Here is a 24,131-nt window from a genome sequence, read left to right as displayed (position 1 = left end):
AAAAAATTCAAACTTTTGCAACCCAGACCTGTTGACTTTAAAGCATTTAAGTGTATTGTCCAAAAAAAGACAACTATCCATCTCCAATTAAAATCTGATCACAAACACATTCTGAAAACAGCTGTAATGAAAACTTACACCTGATGAACACTAAATGGCCCAAGTACCATGAAGTTAACAGTGTTCCGATCATTTTTTCAACATCTCCCTCACCTCATGAACCAACAAGGACTAAGAATTAAAAATTAATTTTTGAAATTGCAATATTCCTGTTAGAAAAAGATTGGCCATTTTACAGGCTGTAAGTTTTTGGAATTGAAAGGAAGATTAATTAAAATTTCTACACAGTTGAGTGACCCCTGCGTTTTTAATTCCCTATTTTAGGAGGAATTTTCCAACTTGAATTTGATCATTCTGTCCCCATCCTCAGAGGCAATGCAAAATTGCAGATGCATTAAGGACAGTCAAAACTTGATCCCAAATTAAGACATTTTAAAATAATTTCCAAGTGAACTAGTGCAATGGAAAAAAAAGCCACATTTGATTTGCATGGTGTTTATTCTTTCTCCAAGTGCACGCTACAGTTAAAGTAACATTTTAATACAAATATTTTAAGGTATAAAACTGCAAGTTACCCATTCTAAAAATGGCAATTACAGTTCAGTGGCTTTCATCAAATGAAAAATACTTCAAAAGCAAACAGCTTGCAACTTTGAAACCCATCCAGGCAGCTTTGCACCAAGGGATTTGGTGATACCTTATCAGAACACTATTAAAATTTAACTTTATCAAAACTTTCATGGTATTTTAATCAATTATTTCAAAGGTGGTGACCTATCCCTACAGTTCATCACCTCAATTTAACATTATAAAGTGGCAAAATATCAAGGGGGCTGCGGCAAGAATGCAATGTGAATGGACAGACAAATGTCAAATGTAAACAGAAAATTTGTTAGTGCAAAGTTTGCTGATAGCCTCATTTTCACTGAGTGTACATTTGTTTTCCCCACTCCTCCCCCCCCCAAAAAAAAATCAGTACCAGTTCCCCCACAAAACACCATGCTAGATCCTATACAGGCAACTTTGTTATATGCTGTTCCCTCACCAATTACAATTTAATAACACGATATCTGACCAAATTATTTTTTTTTAAGGCGAATCTGATCTTGAGCTTCTGGCATTCCCAATGTCAAAAGGAACAGAGACCAAAATAATTACAAAAATTAACACTGGTCAGGACTTGAGCAATGTACTCAATTCTTACCACGCAGATTTTCATTAGGAAATCCAGGATCAGATGAAGCCCTTTTTGTACTTTCAATTCCTTTTTAAACAAGCTTCTCCAGAAACCATTCATGACTTGGCTTCTCACATTTACCAATATGACCCACACCTGGCTTGGAGTCAGTAAATTTAGGATAGGGGAAGGAAGAGGAGGGAACTATAGATGGTGGATTAATCTACTTAAAAATCAATTATTGAAAATGTTCTGCCTTGCAGCACATCTCTTCTTCCTTTAGCTCAGAAAGCAAGCCATCTCTTAGGCTGGCTGGTTTGCCTTCTGTAACCATGCGGAAGAGGTCAATGGACAACACCCCGAGTTCGTCTTACTTGAAACAGTAAAATTGCACTTTGCACAGCTTTCCCAGTGAGAAATCATGCCAGCAGAAAACAGCCATCAATATCAGTACTTGCATGTGCAAATTGCTCAAATTAGTGTGTCGATCAAGTTTCTGTGCAAGTTATTGGACTACGTCGTGACCCAGTTCTGGATTTTAACTTAAAAATTAAAACTTAAATTAAGTGAAAAATATCTGATTAAAATTACAGCAATTTTGCAGAAAGATTTTTGCTAAGCCTGCTTATTACCACAGTGTAAATTCAAAAGTTAAAATTTTCCCAAGGCTCCTCTTTCAAACATCTCCACATAATGCAACCAGAGGATACCAAATTACAAGTGATAAAAAGCAATTCTTTAGATTTATGCAAGTAGTTCACAATTATCTTGACCTCCTATAAACTACTGCTGATCTTTTCGAAAGTGTCCTTTTCTACCCACTGAAGCTGCTTTTCCCAAAACTTCCATTATTTGAACAGTCTGAACATTGTGTGAGGAAACACTTAAACCAAGCATGATGCAGTTCTGATTTTGGATATCCACTCCAGGGTTTGATGTGCACATTTTATTTACATTATGTAGAACGAGTATCATACCAGCATTCAAATGCTTAGTATATACACATGACATAGATTTATAGATATATTTATATATTTAAACATAACAAGAGTATTTTAGAATTTATGGGAAAGTCAATAGTATTTTTGTATTTTTTTTGCAAACACAAACACAAGAAGTGAATCCAATAAAGATCTTTGATTTTTTTTATATTTAGTATTCATTGAATGACCATCATAGCACCATTTCCGCAATCGACAATGAGCAGCTGCTGGAGTCTAACTAAAAGTAATCCAATATTGATAAAACTTATGTACTTGGCACTATACAAAAACCAGTAGTGTCTTTAGTACAGTGCTTTAAAATGGAAGTCTGCAGATTTGACAGAGAATGCTATTTTAACATGGACTATATCAGTGATATATTGGCAACTGTTCAAGCAGTCAATACAGCAGAAAATAAAAGGGCAACTAACAACCAAATTAACATCCAAATCACCCTTCCGTTAAAGAGAAAAATGTTAAGGTCACTTTAGCTTAGAATCTAATGTGTTTACCGATGATGATCTTGGTAACTACCACAAAAATGATTGGATGTCCTCTGTCACAAAACCAGTACTGGGAAAGCCATAATTACAAGAGGCATCTACTGCATTAGTTAGAACTTCCTTTATGGCAATCATTATTGAATTCACTTGTACTTTCACAATCAAACTGGTTACGATGGCCCTCTATTTCCATTCAAGAAAGTGTCGAGTATCAAGTGGCTTTCAAGTAGCATGGCGACAATATAAAAGCTCAAAGCATTCTGTTGCGTTTGTGTGTTGGGGAATCAGTGATCACATCAGTACACTGAGCTGATGATCGCTTCCTAGTGCCACCATTGTCCAAATGGAGTGCCATTTCTTCTGATATGAAAGTGTTCAAATCCACATCATGGAGTCCATTTCTCCTGCGAGAAGAATTAGAGCTACCACTTACATGAGTGGGAGACCCTGGAGTACTTGAGCGTACACTTATACTAGCCATTGCTCCACTAAGTCCTGTAAAAACAAAAAAGCAGTATGGTATTAAATGATAACACGTTAAAGACTCCAGTGCACAGATCACCATTATTACCGTAGTATTTAGTTGGTTAATCCAATTCAATCCATCGAAATTTCATAGCACCTAGGCACGTCTTGACATTGGCTATCAACTTCAAGCCTGTGAATAGCAAGCAAATTTCTAACGAAAACTTAAATCTAAATTGACAATACATCATCCTGGTATCAAGAACTATTTTACAGGTTAAGGAGAAAATTCATTTTGCCACATTCATTAAACAATAATCCACAAGGTGAAATTTGGATCCTTAAATGGTTTGGTATATAATAGTTGAACCATTGAGAGATCAATTCACCCCTTGATACTGCAAACCAAGTTAGTGCTTCGATAATCGACTATGGGAAAGATTAAAGAAGAAATTGGCTACTAGGCCTGATCATAGGTTGCTACTAACCAATCATTGCTGAGATCCCATGCAGTTAAAATGCATGGTCTTGGCTGTGCTAACTGCAGAGTTAGGTCATCGAACAAAGCTATTTAGAGATTTACTATCAATACAATTAACGTGATCTAAATTCTATCCATCTAGGGTACAATGACAACTCATTCACACTATGAGCCAAATTTTTGAGAGACTAAGTAGAAGAAGCAATTAAAAGAAAAAAAAAACATGTATTCACAAAGCACCTTGCACAATCTCTGGTTAGCACACTTCAGGAAGTGCCCTTGCTATTGCCATATAGAAAATACAGAAGCCTATTTGCTCATATTTCTATTTAGCTGTTATGGTGGAACTTGTTAAGTTTGTTGACTATACAATAACAAACTGGACACAAAAATATCAATTTCTTGTGTACAATTTATGTGCTTGTGTTTGAAATGGAAAAGTTTAAGTAGAATTGCTTCCCAACAATGAAAAATGCCAATATTGGCAAAACTTGCAACACAACTAAAAGATTTGAAATGGTTAAGATTACTGTCATTAAACTGAATAGATTTCTGATGACCATATCCAAACCCAAAAAGACCAGAAATAAAATAAATGATACCATGTGTTGTATAAATGTGCTGTATGGAGCATTCTATGAAAAAACAAGAGAACATCATTTCCATCTTTGACATTGCTTTGCTATTCAACAAAATCCCAGATGATCTGCAACCCAAGTTTGCATACATAAAGAACACAGGTCACATGGCACCTTAAACCCACACTGTCATTCAACAGCTGATTCACACTTCAATTCAACTCCACTTTTTGACATTTCCAATCTTAAAAACTCCTCATCCTGAAACCAGGATTCCTTGCCCTTGACAACCTCATGAGAAAATAAACTCCCAAGCCCTCCTAATACCATTTGAATAAAATCACTCTTCATTTTTCTAAACAGTGCAAAACTCATCCCTGAATTTTTTCCATTTGCTCTCCTAATTACTTGCTGTGCCTACAAGCCAACTTCGTGCTTTATTTACAAGGACACTCAGGAGTCTGTCTTTTATCACTCCCACACCATGTCCTTTAAATACCTTTCACTCCTTCAGATTTAAAATTACACCATATTTATATGACGAAAGCATACAAAATTTAATATCCCTCTGCATGGAAAGGTAATTTTTAAACCAGTCCCAAAGATCTCACTCTGTTGAAGTTCCATAAATAGCAAAATAACTTAGTCACCTTGCCAGTTATTCTCGATGACATTCCAAATTATCTCCACGTAATCTTTTAAAATCCAAAGCCTGAAAGTATCAACACTGCACACCCTCAGAGGTCAAAATATAGTGCCCAGAAGTCTTGGCAATATCCAGGAATCACTTTACCAGATTCTTTCTAATCTGCAATGTTTCTACATTCTATTCCCAGGATACAAAAGGGTAGCATTCTATCAACCATGTTTTCCTCATCAATTATCGCTATCTTCAAAATCTACATAAATAAACCCACTTGCCCTCCACTACTTTTCACTTTTTCTATTCAGGAAGCTCCACTCCATCTCCAAAGTTCAAAGTAGGTGACCTCACTTTTGGTCCCATTGAAATTAATTTACTAAATGGCTCAGATCAACCAGATTTTGTACCTCCTGTTCAAACTCCATATAATGCTACCTTTCGGCATTAAACAGGTTTGAGACTTGATCCCATCAACCAAATCATTTAAACTGGTGAACTTCTTCAGACCAACATAATCCTCACAGGAACTTAAAGCACAAGAGAGCCTTTCAGCCCACGACACTGCACCAACCAATGCAAACCTAAGCAACAATCTAATCCGCCCCTACCTTACCCTCACAACCCTCTATTTTTCTTTCATCCATGTGCCCAAGAGATGTTTAAATGTCCCTAGTGGACCAGCTCCCACCACCTCCGGCAATTCATTCCAGGCACCCATCACAATGTTTAAAAAAAATACTTCTATTTATCATAATTCTGGACCAACCACAGCCACTACCAAAACTTACTTTTAAATGATCAAAAGATGCCACATGCAGCATGGAAATGGATACTTCCACCAAAGCACCCCAACTTCAAAAACCCAGGCAAATTTCTACAGATGTGTGGTGGAAAGTGTGCTGACTGGCTGCAACACAATCTGGTATGGGGACACCAATATCCCCGACTGTAAAGGCCTGCAAAAGGTAGTAGACACAGCCCAGCACATCACAGCCAAAGCCCTCCCCACGATCAAGAACATCTGAAGAGAACACTGCCATCGGAGACAGCAGCAATCAAGGATCCGCATTACCCAGCATAAGTTCTGTTCTCGCTGCTACCCTCAGGAGGTAGAGGTGCCACAAGATTGCACCACCAAGTACAGGAACAACTGCTACCCCTTCTCCAGACTCCTCAACAATAAACCCAATCAGGGACTCATTTAACGACTCTTACTTTTACACTTCATTGATTTTTTTAAAAAACCCTCTGGATTGCAGTTTGTTTACATTTTTTCTTTATTTGTTTACATGGTTATGTGGTGTACAATTTTTTTTTGCACTACCAATAAGCCTCTATGAGCCTTACTACTATAAATAAATATCCGATTTTCAAAGTTTAATGGCCAACGGTAACCTATGGAAACATTTCAGACAAGCCTGTCTTCTAAAGGCAATGAATGGAAACTGAAAACATTTGAATTTTTAATTTGATAATAAAAAAGTTATTATTTCCACTGGTGCTAGTCAACTTCCAGCATTGGACACTGAGATAAATCTGCTCAGAAGGATCCTCCAGTTTAAGTATACGGTATTTGACAACCTTACACTCTATAGTCTATTCTAATAATCAGCTCAAACAGATCGGAGAATTGTTACACTAGCCCTTTGCATCATGTACAAAGGGGAAGCGCGCAAAATGTACAAGGAGAGTATTCCTATTTCAGACCAAGTGCAAACTGTGGATGTTAGGCATTAAGATTGGACTCTTGAAAATCATTTAACAATTAAATGATGATCTGAAATTAATAGAACATCATTAGTACTATCAGCTCTGCAAGGGAGCCTATTGGTTCCAATAAATTAAATCTTATGCAAGATTTGTGACCAGATATTCTTCATGGCCACACCTCACATTCAGAGAGGATAGACCCAAAGGGTCAGTGTAATTGTACAGCTCAATAATAGTCTCAAATTTTGTAATGACTCTGGCAAGTCAGAACACACAAATACTCGCTCTCAGAACATCAGTTAAAACATCAATATTTGAATAACCAAACATTTAAAGTACAAATTAATATCATGCATGTAACATTCTAAATGTAGTATCACATAATAATGGAATATTTCTTCCCCTGATACCTTTTCAAATGAATGGCCTCTCAGATCTTAACTGGGGGAACTTTTGCCAGTTTAACAAAGCTTCTTCAAAAGTTTACAGAATGTTTCAGAAACTTTCCAGTGCAATGAAATACCAGCAGTTCTGCATCCAGCAAAATTAAGGTCTGATTCATTACCATCTGGCCATGGAATCCTATTGAACTGGTGTGGAACACAAGTTAACAGAATTGAACTAATCCAAAGGAAAAATTACATCGCTGATTATAAATGATGCAAAGTGGTTGAGAACCAGCTTAATGTTCACAGTCGAATTAAAATTGCCATTAAGTAGTGCTTAGGCTAAGTCTTCCAATTATGAATCATTCAACGAGATGAACACAGATGAAGTTCCTCAAACACTAATGCAAACATACTGAATTCTGAGACTTTCTCTGAATCGACATGTTGCTCAGCAAGTCCGTAGAAGCATCAACTCCGACTCTTTAATTCCTCAATCATCTAAAACACAAACTGACCCCACTTTCAAATAGAAATAAAATTAGTAATCTCATTCTTACAAGCTCATTCCATTACCTCAGAGACCTTTGTTATCAAGTTTTAAACAAACCATTTAATTGAAGATTAAAATACGACTTCCCATCTTACAATTTGCAATCCAACTCAGCAGCAAATGCAAAGGTCAAATATTTCTTCGACACATGGGCCTATGCCCTTCATGAGAAACATTTCGTAATCAGAAATTGTTTCACACTGTGACCATTAACTTGACAAACTAAGTTTTCTCTAGGCTACAACAGCCAAAAATAATCAGACTAATCTATATTTGTGATTCCCCCCCCCCCCAAAAAATAAAGAATAAAATGTCAAACTGCAAAAAGCTTTTTTCCACCTGAAGGAGATTGGTGACCTCTCAGGGGAATTACACACCAGTTTGAGATTAAAGATAACTAGCAGCTCCCCAAATTACAAACATATCCACCACACAGAAGATTGGACAAGGCAAAATAGCATTCTCCTTTGTGATTCCATGATTGATTTCACTATGTGAACTAATAATAAACTTGGCCAACATAGTTGACTAAAAAATTTCAGAGAACAGTTGCACTTGGCACCTGTCTACACAGAATTAAAATTTGACTGCTTTACCCCTTCTCTTCCCCCCCCCCCCCCCCCCCCCCCCCCCCCCCCCCCCCCCCCCCCCCCCCCCCCCGATAAGCAATCAACTCCCACTATGACCTGCTGACTCTTCCCTCCCAATAAACTTAAAGCCACAGTTTATATTTGGCTATTTTTTTCTCTCAAAGATTTGAAGTGGCCAACATGGTAGGTTCAGAAAAGCTAACATGCAAAAAGGAAACCAGAAACAAAGACGAAGAAACTCGAATTGTAAAGACATTAAGCACACCAAGATATTTGGGGACGTGCAAAAGGAGTAGCTGGAAAGAAAACTCAAATGTTCTATCCCTCCTTGCAAAATATCCCCCTGGTCTTGTATGCGAAATTGAAATGAGCTTGATCCGTATATGGCATGTATGGGCAATACTGCTGTGCATGTGCAGGTAAAATTAATTAGGTTCTTCTAGCAAACAAAGATGCAGGCTCTCGGGTTGTTGGTCGAGCAAACCGGTGGGATTCAGGGCACCAATTTCATTAACAATGGATTCCCTGGGGCATATGGCCTTGGCTCAGCTTCTCCTGCCACAATACCAGGGGGTGCTGGGTTGCTACACAGAAAACCGGCCTCCTGAATGCCGGCCACAATTTCCTGACAGACCCTGTGTGATGAACATTGTTAGGAGAAGTGGCAGCCTGACCCAGGCCTGGTGGTAGATTAGCTGGTCGTTACGCCAGGTGGTGTGCACCATGCCTGTCGGCATGGACAGCACTGTGGCAGCGCTGCTGGTCCTGCAGAGATAAGGAGCCATGGGTAACCAAAGGAGCATGGTCGCTGAGAGGGACAGAGGGAGCGCAATGTTTGCTGCTGGGGAGAAGGCTCCATGTGTGCCAGCGTGGCCCTCCAGCTCCGAGGAAACCCATCTTATCCGGAGCTACCACTCACTTCCCTCAGCAAGAAAGATGACCATGGCAGCCCCTGCCAGCAATGCAAGAGGTACAGGAGGAACCTGTTCCCCAACAATGCAAACACCTGCAGGTTGACAATGGGGACGCAGGGTTCTGGGTGGCCTGCGAGAAGGGACGCAGCAAAGTGAATGAGAACGAAATTTAAAACATTCTGTCTACCCGTAAATACACTAAAAATTTCTTAATATACTCTGCTTAAATCCGGGGGGGGGGGGGGGGGGGGGGGGGGGGAGGGTCTTTTATGCCCAAGGGTCTTATGCCATCAAATATGGCAATCATCAAAATGGGGGATTTTACTAAAATCTAGTAACAATTGAAATTAGTAATGGGTCCAATGAAAACCACAATAGATACCAAAAGAGCTTGCTAAATTAGCTCAATACTGTAGCTCCCACACCTGACTACCACCCCCCCCACATCTCCATCGGGCACACAAAACTCAAAACGGTCAACAGTTTACCTATCTCGGGCTGCACCATTTCACCAGATGCAAGGATCGACAATGAGATAGACAACAGACTCGCCAAGGCAAATAGCGCCTTTGGAAGACTACACAAGAGAGTCTGGAAAAACAACCAACTGAAAAACCTCACAAAGATAAGCGTATACAGAGCCGTTGTCATACCCACACTCCTGTTCGGCTCCGAATCATGGGTCCTCTACCGGCATCACCTACGGCTCCTAGAACGCTTCCACCAGCGTTGTCTCCGCTCCATCCTCAACATCCATTGGAGCGCTTTCATCCCTAACGTCGAAGTACTCGAGATGGCAGAGGTCGACAGCATCGAGTCCACGCTGCTGAAGATCCAGCTGCGCTGGATGGGTCACGTCTCTAGAATGGAGGACCATCGCCTTCCCAAGATCGTGTTATATGGCGAGCTCTCCACTGGCCACCGTGACAGAGGTGCACCAAAGAAAAGGTACAAGGACTGCCTAAAGAAATCTCTTGGTGCCTGCCCCATTGACCACCGCCAGTGGGCTGATCTCGCCTCAAACCGTGCATCTTGGCGCCTCACAGTTTGGCGGGCAGCAACCTCCTTTGAAGAAGACCGCAGAGCCCACCTCACTGACAAAAGGCAAAGGAGGAAAACCCAACCCCAACCAACCAATTTTCCCCTGCAGCCGCTGCAACCGTGTCTCCCAGTCCCGCATCGGACTTGTCAGCCACAAACGAGCCTGCAGCTGACGTGGACTTTTACCCCCTCCATAAATCTTCGTCCGCGAAGCCAAGCCAAAGAAAAGTATGTCAATACTGTATACAATACTGTATGTAAATTAGCTCAATACTGTATGTCAATTTCCAATTAATGAGCAATCATGGAATCCTGAAGAATGTTAAACAGTTCAATAATTCATCCAATGCGACACTCCAGAAGTCTAAATTTAAAATAGCAAGAGAACTGTTGTCCCTTCACAAAGAATGCAATGCAGCCAAGACAAAGTATTAAACTTTTCAAGTTTTCAAAGACAAAGACATTTTGAACTGTTTTGCTTTGAGTATGACCCTCTAGATTATGCGCTAATAGAACACTACAGCACAGAAACAGAACCCTTTGACCTTTCTCGTCTGAGCAAATCACATTTTTTTTCCCTAGTCCCACTGACATGCACCCAGTCCATAGCCCTCCATACCCCTCCCATCCATGGACCTGTCCAAAACTTTAAAATTTCACCACCTCATCTGGCAAGCTCCCACCACTGTGTGAAAAGGATCCCCCTAAACAGTTTCCCTTTCACTCTTAACCCATGTCCTCTAGTTTGTAACTCACCTCCCCTTGGTGGATAAAGCCTATCTACTTTACTCTATGCCTCTCATCATTTAAAATACCTCAATCAAATCTCCCTTCATTCTCCAGAGAATGAAGTTCTAACCTGTTTAACCTTTCCCTGTAACTCAGTTGCTGCAGTCCAGGCAACATCCCAGCAAACCTTCTCTGCACTCTTTCTATCTTATTGATATCTTTCTTGTAGTTGGGTGACCAAAACTTCACACAAGACTCCAAATTTGGCCTCGCCAATGATTTATGCATCAAGCTCTCTTTGCAACCCAATCCACCTGTGATGCCACTTCCAGGGAATTATGTATCTGTATTCCCAAGTCCCTCTGTTCTACCATAGTCCTCAGTGCCCTACCATTTACTGTGCATGTCCTTTCTTGGGTTGGTCCTTCAAAAATGCAACACCTCACTTGTCTGCATTAAATTCCATCTGCCATTTTTCAGCCTATTTTTTCCAGCTGGTCCAGATCCCTCTGCAAGCTTTGAAAACCTTCACAACACCTCCAATCTTGCTGATCCAATTCACATTATCATCCAGACCATTCATATAGATGACAAACAACAATGGTCCCAGCACCGATTGTAACCTTTCCATATAACCGTTTACAGCACGGAAACAGGCTATGTCGGCCCTTCAAGTCCGTACCGGTTCCTTCGTCAACTTTTCTGGTAATCTCCTCAAAAAACTATAGGATTGGTTAAACACGACCTACCACACACAAACCCAGGTTGACTAATCCCTAATCAATTTCTGGCTATCCAAATAATTGTATATCTGATCTCTTAGAGCACCTTCCAATAATCTACCTATTATTGATGTCATTTCCAGGCTTACAGTACTTTTAGAGTCTCTTTTTTTTTTAAAAACCAACAGAACCCAAGCTATCCTCTGGCACCACACCCATGGCTAAGGACATTTTTAATATTTCTACCAAAGCCCTTGCAATTTCTACACTATCCTTCCTCCCTCAAGGCCCTGGAGATTTATCCACCCTTATTTGCTTGACAGCAAGCACTTCCTCCTCTTCAATCTGTATAGGTTCCCTGACCTCAGTGCTCGCTTTCATGGGTGAATACGGATTTGTTTTAAATTAAGATCACCCCCATATCTTTTTTGGCTCCAAAGAAAGCCAACCACTCTGATCTTCAAAGGGACTAATTTTTCCCCTTATTATACTTATATTTATATGCTTTATACTTATATTTATATGCTTCCTCATTTATTCCATGTTGCCTATCCCTGCTAGACGCACCCCTCTTATTCTGAACCAGACCCCCCAATATCCCTTAAAAACCAAAATTTGTTCCCTATGCCTGCTAACCTTGCTTTTAATCCTGACATATAAACTGCACTCTCAAAAATTTCACCTTTGAAGGTCCTCCACTTACCTCGCACATCCTTGCCTGAAAGCAACTTATGCCAATCCACGCATTTTACATCCTTTCTCATTTCCTCAAAATTTACCTTTCTCCCATTTAGAATTCCAACCCAAGGCTCAGACCTATCCTCCTCCATAATTAACTTGAAACTAATGCCATTATGATGAATGGACCCAAAATGTTCCCCTACACATATTTCTGTCATCTGTCCTATCTTGTTCCCTGAAATGAGATCCAGTATTGCATTCTCTCTAGTTGGTACCTCTATATATTGATTTAGAAAAATTTCCTGAACACATTTGACGAACTCCAAGCCATCCAGCCCTTTTACAGTATGGAAGACCCAGACAATGTGGAAAATGAAAATCACTGCTATCACTTCATGAGATTGTCATGAACAGTATTTGAAAGGACAATGCACAAGCTTTGAAAAAAATACACTTGGGAAGGAGGGAATATTAAAAACAAACAAAAAGAAAATCAAGAATTGTACCAGTGTTGCACCTCTTAAATTGAAATGCCAGAAAAATTAAAACAAAAATATTTTGATAAACATCTTTCATAATTTCCATCTACAATTTAGCAAAAATTAAATAAACTGGAAACATAATAAGCCTGGATAGTGTTTTTTTGGGGACAAAAGGCTGCCAAATCTGCAATAAAATTTCAACCTTTAAAAGAATATTGTTTTTAAAATTCTGTGCTACCAAATGGCAGGCCTGCCAGTGCTGCTGTCATGGCAGAGTGCCGCAGGGGTGGACCCAGGGAATGTGTGGAGTGGAGACAACACTCCCCCAAAGGGTCCTACTGCCCAGTCTGACTACTCCATACAAGGCTTTAAACAGCTTGTTAAAGAAAATGATGGGGTTTTATTTAAAATCCTTCAACAGCATTGTCTGGGCCCAAGATTGCAGCACCGTGCTTGGCACCAGTAACGGGGAGAACACCCACCCTTTAACAAGGAGACAATCCAAGGATGGTGACCACTGTGGCAAATCAGCGAGGGTCTCTTTGGCTGAAGGACAAACACAGGCAGTGAGCTGTTGGCGAATTGCGAGCGTGGGCCATGTGACTGGAGGTTAAAGATCTTACAGCAGGATTCGAGAAGGGACTGAGGGCAAGGAGAGCTTCCGAAGGGCCCTAGGTGCTGAAGACTTTCTCATCGTCTGTGATTTGGATCTGGGTTCAGATTGCTGATGGTTTAAACTGACCTGGTGTCTTATGCAGCTGCAGGGAGCGCTGGAGGTAAATCCATGGAAAATCAGTGATTGAGGGGACTCTCTTTAGCTTCTCATTCTCTGACTGCAAGGGGCATTAGGCAAACACTAATGGCGAATCTTTATATGCCTTATGGCAGACTAAAGGCAATTTAGTGGAATACATTTCCGATGAGCAAATCTCAAAATACAATTGAATCTTTACAAATTTCACAAATTATTGTAATGCTCATGACGGAAGAGCTGCAAACCTAATATAATAATATTGGAAATAACACAGCACATATCAAAGCATCAGCTAAATTGTTCTATAATCAAAACAGATTATTAATCTGGCAACATGGAAGTTTAGCATATATGGATACACAGCTTTTTGAAATCAGCAAATACTTTTTCAAAGAACTTGATCACAAAACGGAATAATTACCATGCAGGGCAATAGCTTCACGGAACGGCTGCAAGTCCGTCTCTACAGATGAGCTAGTTTCTGTTGTGGGTGCTCTTGTGGGAGAAGTTACAACTGTCAATCTAGCAGGAGCTCTGGTATTTCGTGGTGGGGGTGCTTTTCCACACAAGAAGCTGATCAAATCTTCTCTCCGAATTGTTCGTCTCCGCTTTTTTACCCAAGCTAACACATCCTTATTACGTCGTTGATAACCGACCTGAATTCCTAAATCATAACTTCTGCGTTGAGCTTCAATACTTTCTGAAACAAAAATAAACTTCTCAGAATAGCCAGATACATACCAAATTAAAATTATTCTCTATACCAAATATTTTTGACCCATATCATTTAGGCTCTTAAAACAATTTACTTCATTGCAGAATTTAGTTTGAAACCAATTCTGCAATGCTTTTTTTTCCAATTTAGAGATATCACAGTATCAGGGCCTTATGGGCCACAAGCCAGCACCATACAAATAAACTCACATAACCTACCAACTCCTTACATCTTTGGGGAGTGGGAGAAAACCAGAGTATCCAGAGAAAAGCCACACATGTCACAAGGTTAACAAACATCATACAGTCAGCGCCAGATTCAAACCCAGGTCGCTGGCGCTGTAATAACGTTGCGCTAACCACTCCGGTAATCATTAGATAACAGCTCCTTGATTAAAAATAAATTATTGCAACATAGTATACAACTTTAAATTAACAGTTAAAGTGTACCAAAATCAAAACGCAAGTACTTTGAACTTGAACAGAAAATTCAAGAGCACATTTTGACTGAGTCAAGATTCATCCCATCGTAATATCGAAGGATGATAATGATTTTAGTCCATCAAAATGAGCAAAACAGCCCAAATCTGAATGCCGAACCATTTCCAGTGATACACAATATGTGGGCCATGCAATACTGCAGCAATAGTCGTGGTTCTCATTCCCATGCATATTTTTCTTTTTATAAATTTATCCTAATACTTTGCTTTTTTAAATTTTAGATATACAGCACAGTAACAGGCCATTCCAGTCCACGAGTCCAATTCACATCTACCCCAGGTACTCTTGTTTTTTGTAGGACAACCTTATAAATCACGCAAGGACTGATAAATTACTCAGAATACCAAATGACTGAAGAGTCAAATAGGGGCAGGCTCTGCACAATGGACAAAAGGGTCGGATAAAAGAACTGCTTAATAAGTTGCGGAGCAATCCACAGATTAAATGTGCGCAACGGAGGCCGACAATTTGAAGAACACAAGGCTCAGAAAAAGTCACCCATGGCACCAATGTTGAGGTGACACGCAAAATAATAATTTTGTTAAGCATTTAACTGTAAAACTATTTTAAAACAAAAACTAACAAGACAGCTAACAAAGAGTTAAGGCAAAAAAAATTTGCAGCAAGAATGAAAAAGCATTGCTTAAAGTCTTGCTTTGGCTCTCTTGGGTAGCCAGAGTCATGAGTCATGCAAGAAAATTAAGAGGGGGAGGGGAGAAAGGAAAGAGCACTCTTTCGTCCCTTGAATGGTCCATTTAGTAAAATTAAACGAATCAGAAATATTCAAGTGACAAAATCAATTCATTCTTCACAATGGACATTCACTTTCAAAGCAGGAGGGATGGGGTAAGATGCATGAAATGTCAATATTTCTCCTTTACTCCTCATTTCACCGAGGCTCTCTCCACCAGTTATTCGAAAATGCAAGCAAATTTCATCTGAATGTTTCTAAACTCCAATGCCTAAAATGTCAGTCCCATTGCATGAGAGTCCAAGCATTGCAGGATAAGAAAATCAAAGGTTTGACTGTTACCTTTATACACATTGGTGACAGCCGAGGCGGCATTTTGAAACGGGACCCAGAGTGACAGCCCTTGTTGCTGACAGACTCGATCTACGAAGTCCACAGGGAGGGCAAGGGAAAGGGGGCGGGGGGGGGGAGGGAGGAAAAAGCAAGTTAGCAGAGCAATAGATGCACAGTGTTCCCCCCCACCCCAAAAAAAGACACTAAAGTACATGTTGAAAAGAAAAGCGAATCCGCCGGCCATGTTTGATTTCGCCATTTTGCTTCCATCTGTTCTTAATGTTAAAAACTATTTCTTTCCAGGAGACCCTAAAAATTAAAATGCATTCTTTCAATAAATTTACCTTCGATAAATCACGCCTTCTCCTTCTTTTGTCTGTCGGGACGTCTCTCCAGACACTGTCCCGGCTTCCATTCTCCCTCCATTAACACCCAACCCACACAAACATCTTGCAATTTTAACCTAGAAACATTTTTGGTGAATCATCGATTCACTGCAACCGTTCCATTCTCAGCACATTTTATATGGGCCTGAAATAAAACAGGACCACCCCCATCTGTGATTAAGGAAGGGAACCAACCCCAGTCGGTTGGTGCGAAGGGGGGGAGGGGTGGTCACCTCAGCCCCTTGAAGCTCGGGGGGAGGGGGGGGGAGAAGAGGCGGCAGCCCCCCGTTGCAGGGATGAGGGGGGGAGAGGGGGGAAGGAGGGAGGAGAGGGGGGAAGGAGGAGATGGGGGGGAAGGGGGAGATGGGGGGGAAGGGGGAGATGGGGGGGAAGGGGGAGATGGGGGGGAAGGGGGAGATGGGGGGGAAGGGGGAGATGGGGGGGAAGGGGGAGATGGGGGGGAAGGGGGAGATGGGGGGGAAGGGGGAGATGGGGGGGAAGGGGGAGATGGGGGGGAAGGGGGAGATGGGGGGGAAGGGGGAGATGGGGGGGAAGGGGGAGATGGGGGGGAAGGGGGAGATGGGGGGGGAAGGGGGAGATGGGGGGGGAAGGGGGAGATGGGGGGGGAAGGGGGAGATGGGGGGGGAAGGGGGAGATGGGGGGGGAAGGGGGAGATGGGGGGGAAGGGGGAGATGGGGGGGAAGGGGGAGATGGGGGGGAAGGGGGAGATGGGGGGGAAGGGGGAGATGGGGGGAAGGGGGAGATGGGGGGGAAGGGGGAGATGGGGGGGAAGGGGGAGATGGGGGGAAGGGGGAGATGGGGGGGAAGGGGGAGATGGGGGAAGGGGGAGATGGGGGAAGGGGGAGATGGGGGGAAGGGGGAGATGGGGGGAAGGGGGAGATGGGGGGAAGGGGGAGATGGGGGGGAAGGGGGAGATGGGGGGGAAGGGGGAGATGGGGGGGAAGGCGGGAGATGGGGGAAGGGGGGAGATGGGGGAAGGGGGGAGATGGGGGGAAGGGGGAGAGGGGGGAAGGGGAGAGGGGGGGGGAAGGGGAGAGGGGGGAAGAAGGGGAGAGGGGGGAAGAAGGGGAGAGGGGGGAAGAAGGGGAGAGGGGGGAAGAAGGGGAGAGGGGGGAAGAAGGGGAGAGGGGGGAAGAAGGGGAGAGGGGGGAAGAAGGGGAGAGGGGGGAAGAAGGGGAGAGGGGGGAAGAAGGGGAGAGGGGGGAAGAAGGGGAGAGGGGGGAAGAAGGGGAGAGGGGGGAAGAAGGGGAGAGGGGGGAAGAAGGGGAGAGGGGGGAAGAAGGGGAGAGGGGGGAAGAAGGGGAGAGGGGGGAAGAAGGGGAGAGGGGGGAAGAAGGGGAGAGGGGGGAAGAAGGGGAGAGGGGGGAAGAAGGGGAGAGGGGGGAAGAAGGGGAGAGGGGGGAAGAAGGGGAGAGGGGGGAAGAAGGGGAGAGGGGGGAAGAAGGGGAGAGGGGGGAAGAAGGGGAGAGGGGGGAAGAAGGGGAGAGGGGGGAAGAAGGGGAGAGGGGGGAAGAAGGGGAGAGGGGGGAAGAAGGGGAGAGGGGGAAGAAGGGGAGAGGGGGAAGAAGGGGAGAGGGGGGAAGAAGGGGAGAGGGGGGAAGAAGGGGGGAAGAAGGGGGGAAGAAGGGGGGAGAGGGGAAGAAGGGGGGGAGAGGGGAAGAAGGGGAGAGGGGAAGAAGGGGAGAGGGAAAGAAGGGGAGAGGGAAAGAAGGGGAGAGGGAAAGAAGGGGAGAGGGAAAGAAGGGGAGAGGGGAAGAAGGGGAGAGGGGAAGAAGGGGAGAGGGGAAGAAGGGGAGAGGGGGAAGGAGGAGAGGGGGAAGGGGGAAGGGGGACAGTCGCGGGAAGAATACCCTTTGGCAATGGGCAATCGGGGAGAGAAGGTGCTGCAGCCTACTCGTGTTAAGGGTGGCTTAAATGAGGGGGCAGCGCACGGGTGGAGGGATGAAGTGGTTCAGTGTGTGTGGAGGGCGAAGAGACCCTCTTGGAAGGTGGGGGACCCCCCCCCACCCCAATACTTTGAGGAGGGCGTCGTAAGGGACAAGGGACCCGCCCCCGGCGGATGGCCCCGTTTGGGGTGGGGGGGGGGACGGCCCTCCCTACCTTTGTAGAGCTGGGCCACGGCGGTGGCCGAGTTCTGGAAGAGGTGCCACAGTTTCTGCTGGCTCTGCTCCTGCTCCAGCGACGCCCGCTCGGCCTCGGCCTGCTGCTGCTGCTCGGCCTCGGCCAGGCACTGGCGCTCCCACTTGGAGAACCAGTGCTCGGGGCAGTGCTCCTGGATCTCAGCTTCCCGCTCCTCCTTCTTCTCCTCCATCACAGGCCGCGTTGCCGGGCGCCGGGGACGGACGGACGGAGGAGAGCGGCGGCGGCTTCCTCTCGGAATTTTCCTCTCGGAATTTTCCCCTCGGAGAGTGTCCCTCCCCCTCCCCTCACACAAACCCCATCCCCCCCTCCAGCCCCAACGCAGGCACCATTAAAACCCCCCCACCGCCGGCGCCGTCAACAATCGCCCCTCCGGCACTTCTCGCTGACGTGATTGAACTGAAGGTGGACGCACCGCGTCCGCCGCACCCCTCAACCTCACGCGAGGCGGCCCGGCCTCCTCCCCGACCCGCGGCGCAAGTCCCGCCTCCTTTGTCGTCGCACACCCCTCCGCCAACCGCGCGGCCCCGCTCCTCCTCCCTCCCGCCCCTCGCGGCGGGCGATTGGCGGGCGGGCGCGTCACTCAGGGGGGGGGGGGTGGCCTTTTCGGATGGCGGAGGCAGGCGTGGTCTTCTCCGTGACGTCACGGCGCCCGGGGCGGGGCTGACCGTGGCTTCGCGGATGGACGGGAGGGGGTGGCGCGCAGGCGCTGTGGAAGCCGCTCAACCGGACCCTGGACAAGGTCATGTGATGTGGACATGTTGAGAGAGGTAACTTTTTTTTTAAAACTAAGAGCAGGATTTGCACTGATTCAGGACCATACTCGCTCCTTTAAAAAAATTAATAGTCATGTCGCTGTCATCCTTTTATGAGGAATGTGTGTGTCACTGGGCTGACCCATCAGAAGATGGTGGTGAGTTGCCATTTTAAATGTGCTGGGGAATGAATTCCAGACCCAGAGTTTGGGCTGGAAAGGACTGTTGAGGCTCAAAGCGCAGTGACAGTGGTAAGAGCAGAGATTAAGAGAGGGCCTTCCTTGAATGACCGTGGGATTTTTTTTGCATCCACCTGAGACATTTTCCACACAATGGAATTCAGCCAACCTGATGCACTCTGAACCTCAAAGTGCAGGTTTCAGATTATACCCTGCACTGTTGCTGATCCTTTTCTTCCTCCAGACTAAAGAATTGAGTAGTTGAAAGAACTGGTAGTTGAAAAGTTTTATGACAAGTCATGTGTTCTTATTTGCAAATGTGACATCTTTTTAAACAGGGAAGGTTTGCCAATTGTCATTAAAATCAGTGTGCTTTTCTTTGTAAATATTTCTATTGAACTGTTAGTCAACTTGATTATTAATGAAGCTTTGACTTTTTGCTTTTGAGAATTATTGCCCATGTCTTGATTGGAAATAAACAATGTTTCAATTTTGGTTTTTGCCTTCAGCACTCTTTTTTTAAAAAAAACCCAGAAAGAGTGTTTCGAGTGGAGAATGTTCCTGCCAGTATGAAAGCCATATCATAAAAAGAAATAAGATAAGATTATCATATATCTGTACAATACATACAATTTGCAGATGCAGCAAAATTCTTGTTGCAGCAATAAATAAATGTCTTGAGAAGGATAATAAATAGGAAAGGATGGATAAATATTCAGTTGCAGTTAATGCAAAAAAAATTGTTTTTTTAAAATTAATAATGAAGATAATGATGATGTGGAGAACCAGCGAGAGTAGGATATTTCGAGGATAGTTATGTGAAGAAAACATTAATGCAAGGATGGCTGCTTTTTGTGCTCTAATTTTTTTCCAATCTTTTTTATTGGTTTTTATAATAAATACAGTACAATGAAGAACAGGGAATGTATATATATCAAGATAAAACTTCAAACAGTATAAACTCAGTTTCCCCCCTCCACTGCACTGGATGAAGAGACTCTAAGATTCTATCAAAAAGAAAAAAATGTATGCCAGTAGGAAAATGGTAAAAGCTTGAATACACTGAGGAAAATCAAAATATTTATTTTAACTTCAGAAAATGTATGGGGAAAACTTTGGAATCACTGTTTACAGGAAAACCTGCAATATTTTGTGGTCTTGCAGCAAATTGTTTCCCATTTGCATTCCATTTTTTATATAAAAAATAAATATTTGAAAATGCAAAAACTATATAAAGTAAACTGAGTGATCTATGAAAATTACATATTTTTGAAGATTTCAGGGAAACCCCACGAAAACATTGTTCTCCTCTCTCGATATGTCTCTGCATATTATATAAATGAATTTGTATTTATTTACAATGAATTAGGTCTAAACTTGGCACATATTTCCTCTTTCTCACATTGGCTTCCTGTTCTCACCATCTCATGTTTCCCAACACTCACACCATCATAATGTGTTCTCAGATTCAAGTTAAACTGCAGAAACAAAAGGGAAGATTAAACCCAAAGCCTAATGAGTCCCAAAGAATAATACTGGGAGGCTGATTTTATCATCTTTTTAAAGAAAGCTCGCAATCATTCCAAATGTGCATTACTCTATAATTGGAGAGTTTGCTAGTTAGTTGGTTAACTAGCACACCCTGAATGGGATCCTGGAGGAGCCAAAGGCTGAATTTTCAATCTCACCAAGACAGCTGGGAAATTTAAGTCCAAGTAATTTAATAAATTTGAAATTCATGCCTCATTTATGGTGGCTATGCACCTATAAGTTTGCAAAAAGCCCATTTGATTCATTCCTGTTCACAGCAGGAATCCTTGTTCAGATTTATATTTGATCCCAGTGTCATTTATCTTATTGATTTCCAATAGTGTTTCTGTTCAAGAAGCAATTAGGAAGAGACAATGAGCGTTGGACTTTCCAATGAGTCTTTTCATTAGTTGACCACAGGTCAAGGGTGCCAATTATTATCCTCTCCAAACTCTGTGACCTTGGTCTCAGCACCTCCTCTGCAATTAGGTCCATCATTTCCTGTCCTGCAGGCTGCAATCAGTGAGGATTGGTGACGGCATCTCCTTGATCATGCTCAACACTGAGGCCCCACAAAACTACAGTCACTCCTCTCCTATAATTCGCTGTCCATTCAGGACTCTGGCCAAACACCACTTCACTTCCATTAATAAATATGTGACACCACCATTGTGGGTATTATCTTGAACAACAATGAGTCAGAATCTAATGGGAGATAAAGGGGCTAATGGCTTGTTACCCCAACAACAAACAGCCTTGAGCTCAATGTCAGCAAGAGGAAGAAGCTGGAAAAGGAGTGGTGCTAACTCCCCTTTCTGCATCAATGATGCTGAGGTGATCTGTGCTTTATGTTCCTAATAATAAACATCTTCAGTGACATAGGTCCACACACATTGACGTGATGGCCAAGAAAGTGCACCAGCCCCTCTACTTCTTCTGAAGACTGAGGAAATTGGCACGCCACCTGTGTCCTTCAAAAACTTTCTACAAATGCGCCATTGAAAGTATCTTATCAAGGTGCATCACTGTGTAGTACTGGAATGGCTCTGCCCAAGACCAAAAGAGACTGCTCAAACCATCACAAAAACACCCCTCCCTTCCATTACCTCAAAGTTCAGATTTATTGTCAGAGTACATACATCACGTATAACCCATATAACCCTGAGATTAATTTTCCTGGGACAGGCAGAATTTCTACTTCTTGGTAACTACACAAGAAAAAAAAATCTATACAAAAGAGAGAAATGTAAACAAATTGATTGTGCAATACAGAAGAAACTAAGTGTTCAGAAATAAAAAATGTGCCAAGTCAGTCCTTAAATGAGTCCCTGGTTGAGTTTGTTGTTGAGCAGACTGATGGTGGAGGGGTAGCAGCTGTTCTTGAATTTGGTGGTGTTGGTCTTGTGGCACTTACACCTCTTTCCTGATGGCAGCAGCAAGAACAGAGCATGTGCTGGGTGGAGTGGATCCTTGATGATTGCTGCTGCTCTCCAATGGCAGTGTTCCCTGTAAATTTTTTTGATGGTGGGGAGAGTTTTACCTGTGATGTACTGGGCTATCTTTTGCAAGGCTTTATGCTTAGACATATTGATAACTCATACCTAACTTGGAAGAAAGGACCTCGGAGATAGTGACTCCATCTGGACTGTCTGCCTCTTTAGAAAACAGCCAACTTATTAAAAAACTCATTCCACCCTTGCCGCAATCTCTTCGCCCTCCTACCATCAGGTAGAAAATTTGTGAGTGTGAGATCACGCAACACCAGATTCTTTCCTGTTGCAATCAGACTTCTGAATGAACTTCACATAAATAAAATTATGTTGCCTATGCTCTGTACTAATTGATTTCTCCTTATAACTGTGCCTCTGTACAATGTGTCACTTGCTGTACGGTGCATGAAATGTCTAGTTCACAAAACAATTATTGTAGTAAAAACACACAAATATTTTGGAGGAACTCAGCCAGTCTTGCAGCATCCATAGGAGATAAAGGTATATAGGTGCCTAACCTTTTATCCAGAATCATTGGGACTGGACACCTGCTGTTGTTCGGATTCTTCAGGGTTTCGGAATCATTTTGATTTCCATCCCTTTAAGCCTGTTTGAGCCTACACCCCCCCTCCCGAGTTACGCTGCCGTTTCTCTCCCCCACCCTCGTCTGCCCGAGTTGCGCTGCCGTCTCTCCCCCACTCACCCGCCCGAGTCACGCTCCTCTCTCTTCAACTGCCTGAGACAAGCTACCATTTCTCTCCCCTCTTTTGCCCACCCGAATCGCCTGACTGAGTCGTGCTGCTATCTCTCCACTGCCCCCCGCTGGACCAACGCCAGGAGAACCGCTCCCTTCTCAATTCCCCTTGCACTGGCACTGGAGGATTATGGGTAGCAATGACGACCGTTGAGCCACCGCCAGGCCAACTAAAAGTGCTGCAACGCTGGACGGTCATCAGTATAGGTGACCCGGAGGCGCTTATAAAGTAGCAGAACGTGAAGGGATACACGGGAGTTGAGCTAGGGTCACATTGGGTCATGTTTGGTGCCAAACTCCATTTTTGATGAGCAAATGTCATCTTTCCAAAAAAAATGCCAGTATTTGGAGATTGCTGGATTTCAGAAGTTAGGTACCTGTTTTACCAACATTTCAAGCCTGAGCCCTTCTTTATAAGCAAAAAACAGGAAAATGTTAGAGTAAAGACTGAGGACTGCCTGGGGGAGGAATCCAGATCAACAAAATGTGTTAATTTCATATGATAAGAGGAGAGGTGAGAATTTATTTTGGCTCTGTGAAAGGAGACAGAGAAAAAAAGGGAAGAGTTAACAACCCTCTTGAGCTTTTTCTTGTCCTGAGCAACCAGCCACAATGCTCTCCATGGTTGCTTGACCCCTCAACAATAAGCTCAATCAGGGAGTCATTTAAGGGCACTTGCTTTTGCACTTGTTTGGTTTTTTTCCTCTCTGTGTTGCACAATCGGTTGTTTACATTTATTTATGTACATGTTGTGCATTTTTTTTGCACTACAAATTAGTGGTAATTCTGCCTTACCCGCAGGAACAAGAATTTCAGGGAAGTATGCAGTCATGTTTGTACTATGTCAATAAATCTGAATCTGAGCACCAGAATTCAGGATTGAACCCAGATTGTTGGCAGCACAAACTTTACATCTTTTTTTTCTAAACACGACACATTATCGACAGCATTTAGCCTTGTATGATTATGGTTTTAGTCATTTTGGAGTTTAGAAATTAATTCTTGATTGCATGCATTCCATGTCTGATTGAACGACTCTTTAGCATTGTAAATCAAAATAACTTGCTGTAAACCTGACATTTTGAAAATTACTGGATACACTGAGGTCAAGCAACATTTGGGGAGAGAAAAGTATAGTTGACATTTCAGATCAAATACTCATGCTGAGCGTTGTATTCTGCTTTCT

General features: G+C 43.2%; 1 protein-coding gene across 1 annotated transcript; it reads right to left on the bottom strand.

Moving 5' to 3' along the window:
- Nucleotides 1–539: 539 nt before the first annotated feature.
- hapstr1a (HUWE1 associated protein modifying stress responses a) lies at nt 540–18,531 on the bottom strand. Its single transcript, XM_069905416.1, has 4 exons — nt 18,199–18,531; nt 15,701–15,781; nt 13,874–14,152; nt 540–3,218 (listed from the first exon to the last, which is right to left on the bottom strand). The coding sequence occupies exons 1-4, from the start codon at nt 18,407–18,409 to the stop codon at nt 2,974–2,976; spliced, it is 816 nt and encodes a 271-aa protein (XP_069761517.1). The 5' UTR covers nt 18,410–18,531; the 3' UTR covers nt 540–2,973.
- Between the last annotated feature and the right edge of the window lie 5,600 nt (nt 18,532–24,131).

Source organism: Narcine bancroftii, chromosome 12 (genome assembly GCF_036971445.1).
Source record: "Narcine bancroftii isolate sNarBan1 chromosome 12, sNarBan1.hap1, whole genome shotgun sequence".
NCBI classification, from domain to species: domain Eukaryota; kingdom Metazoa; phylum Chordata; class Chondrichthyes; order Torpediniformes; family Narcinidae; genus Narcine; species Narcine bancroftii.
This window is presented reverse-complemented; position numbering and strand designations above follow the sequence as displayed.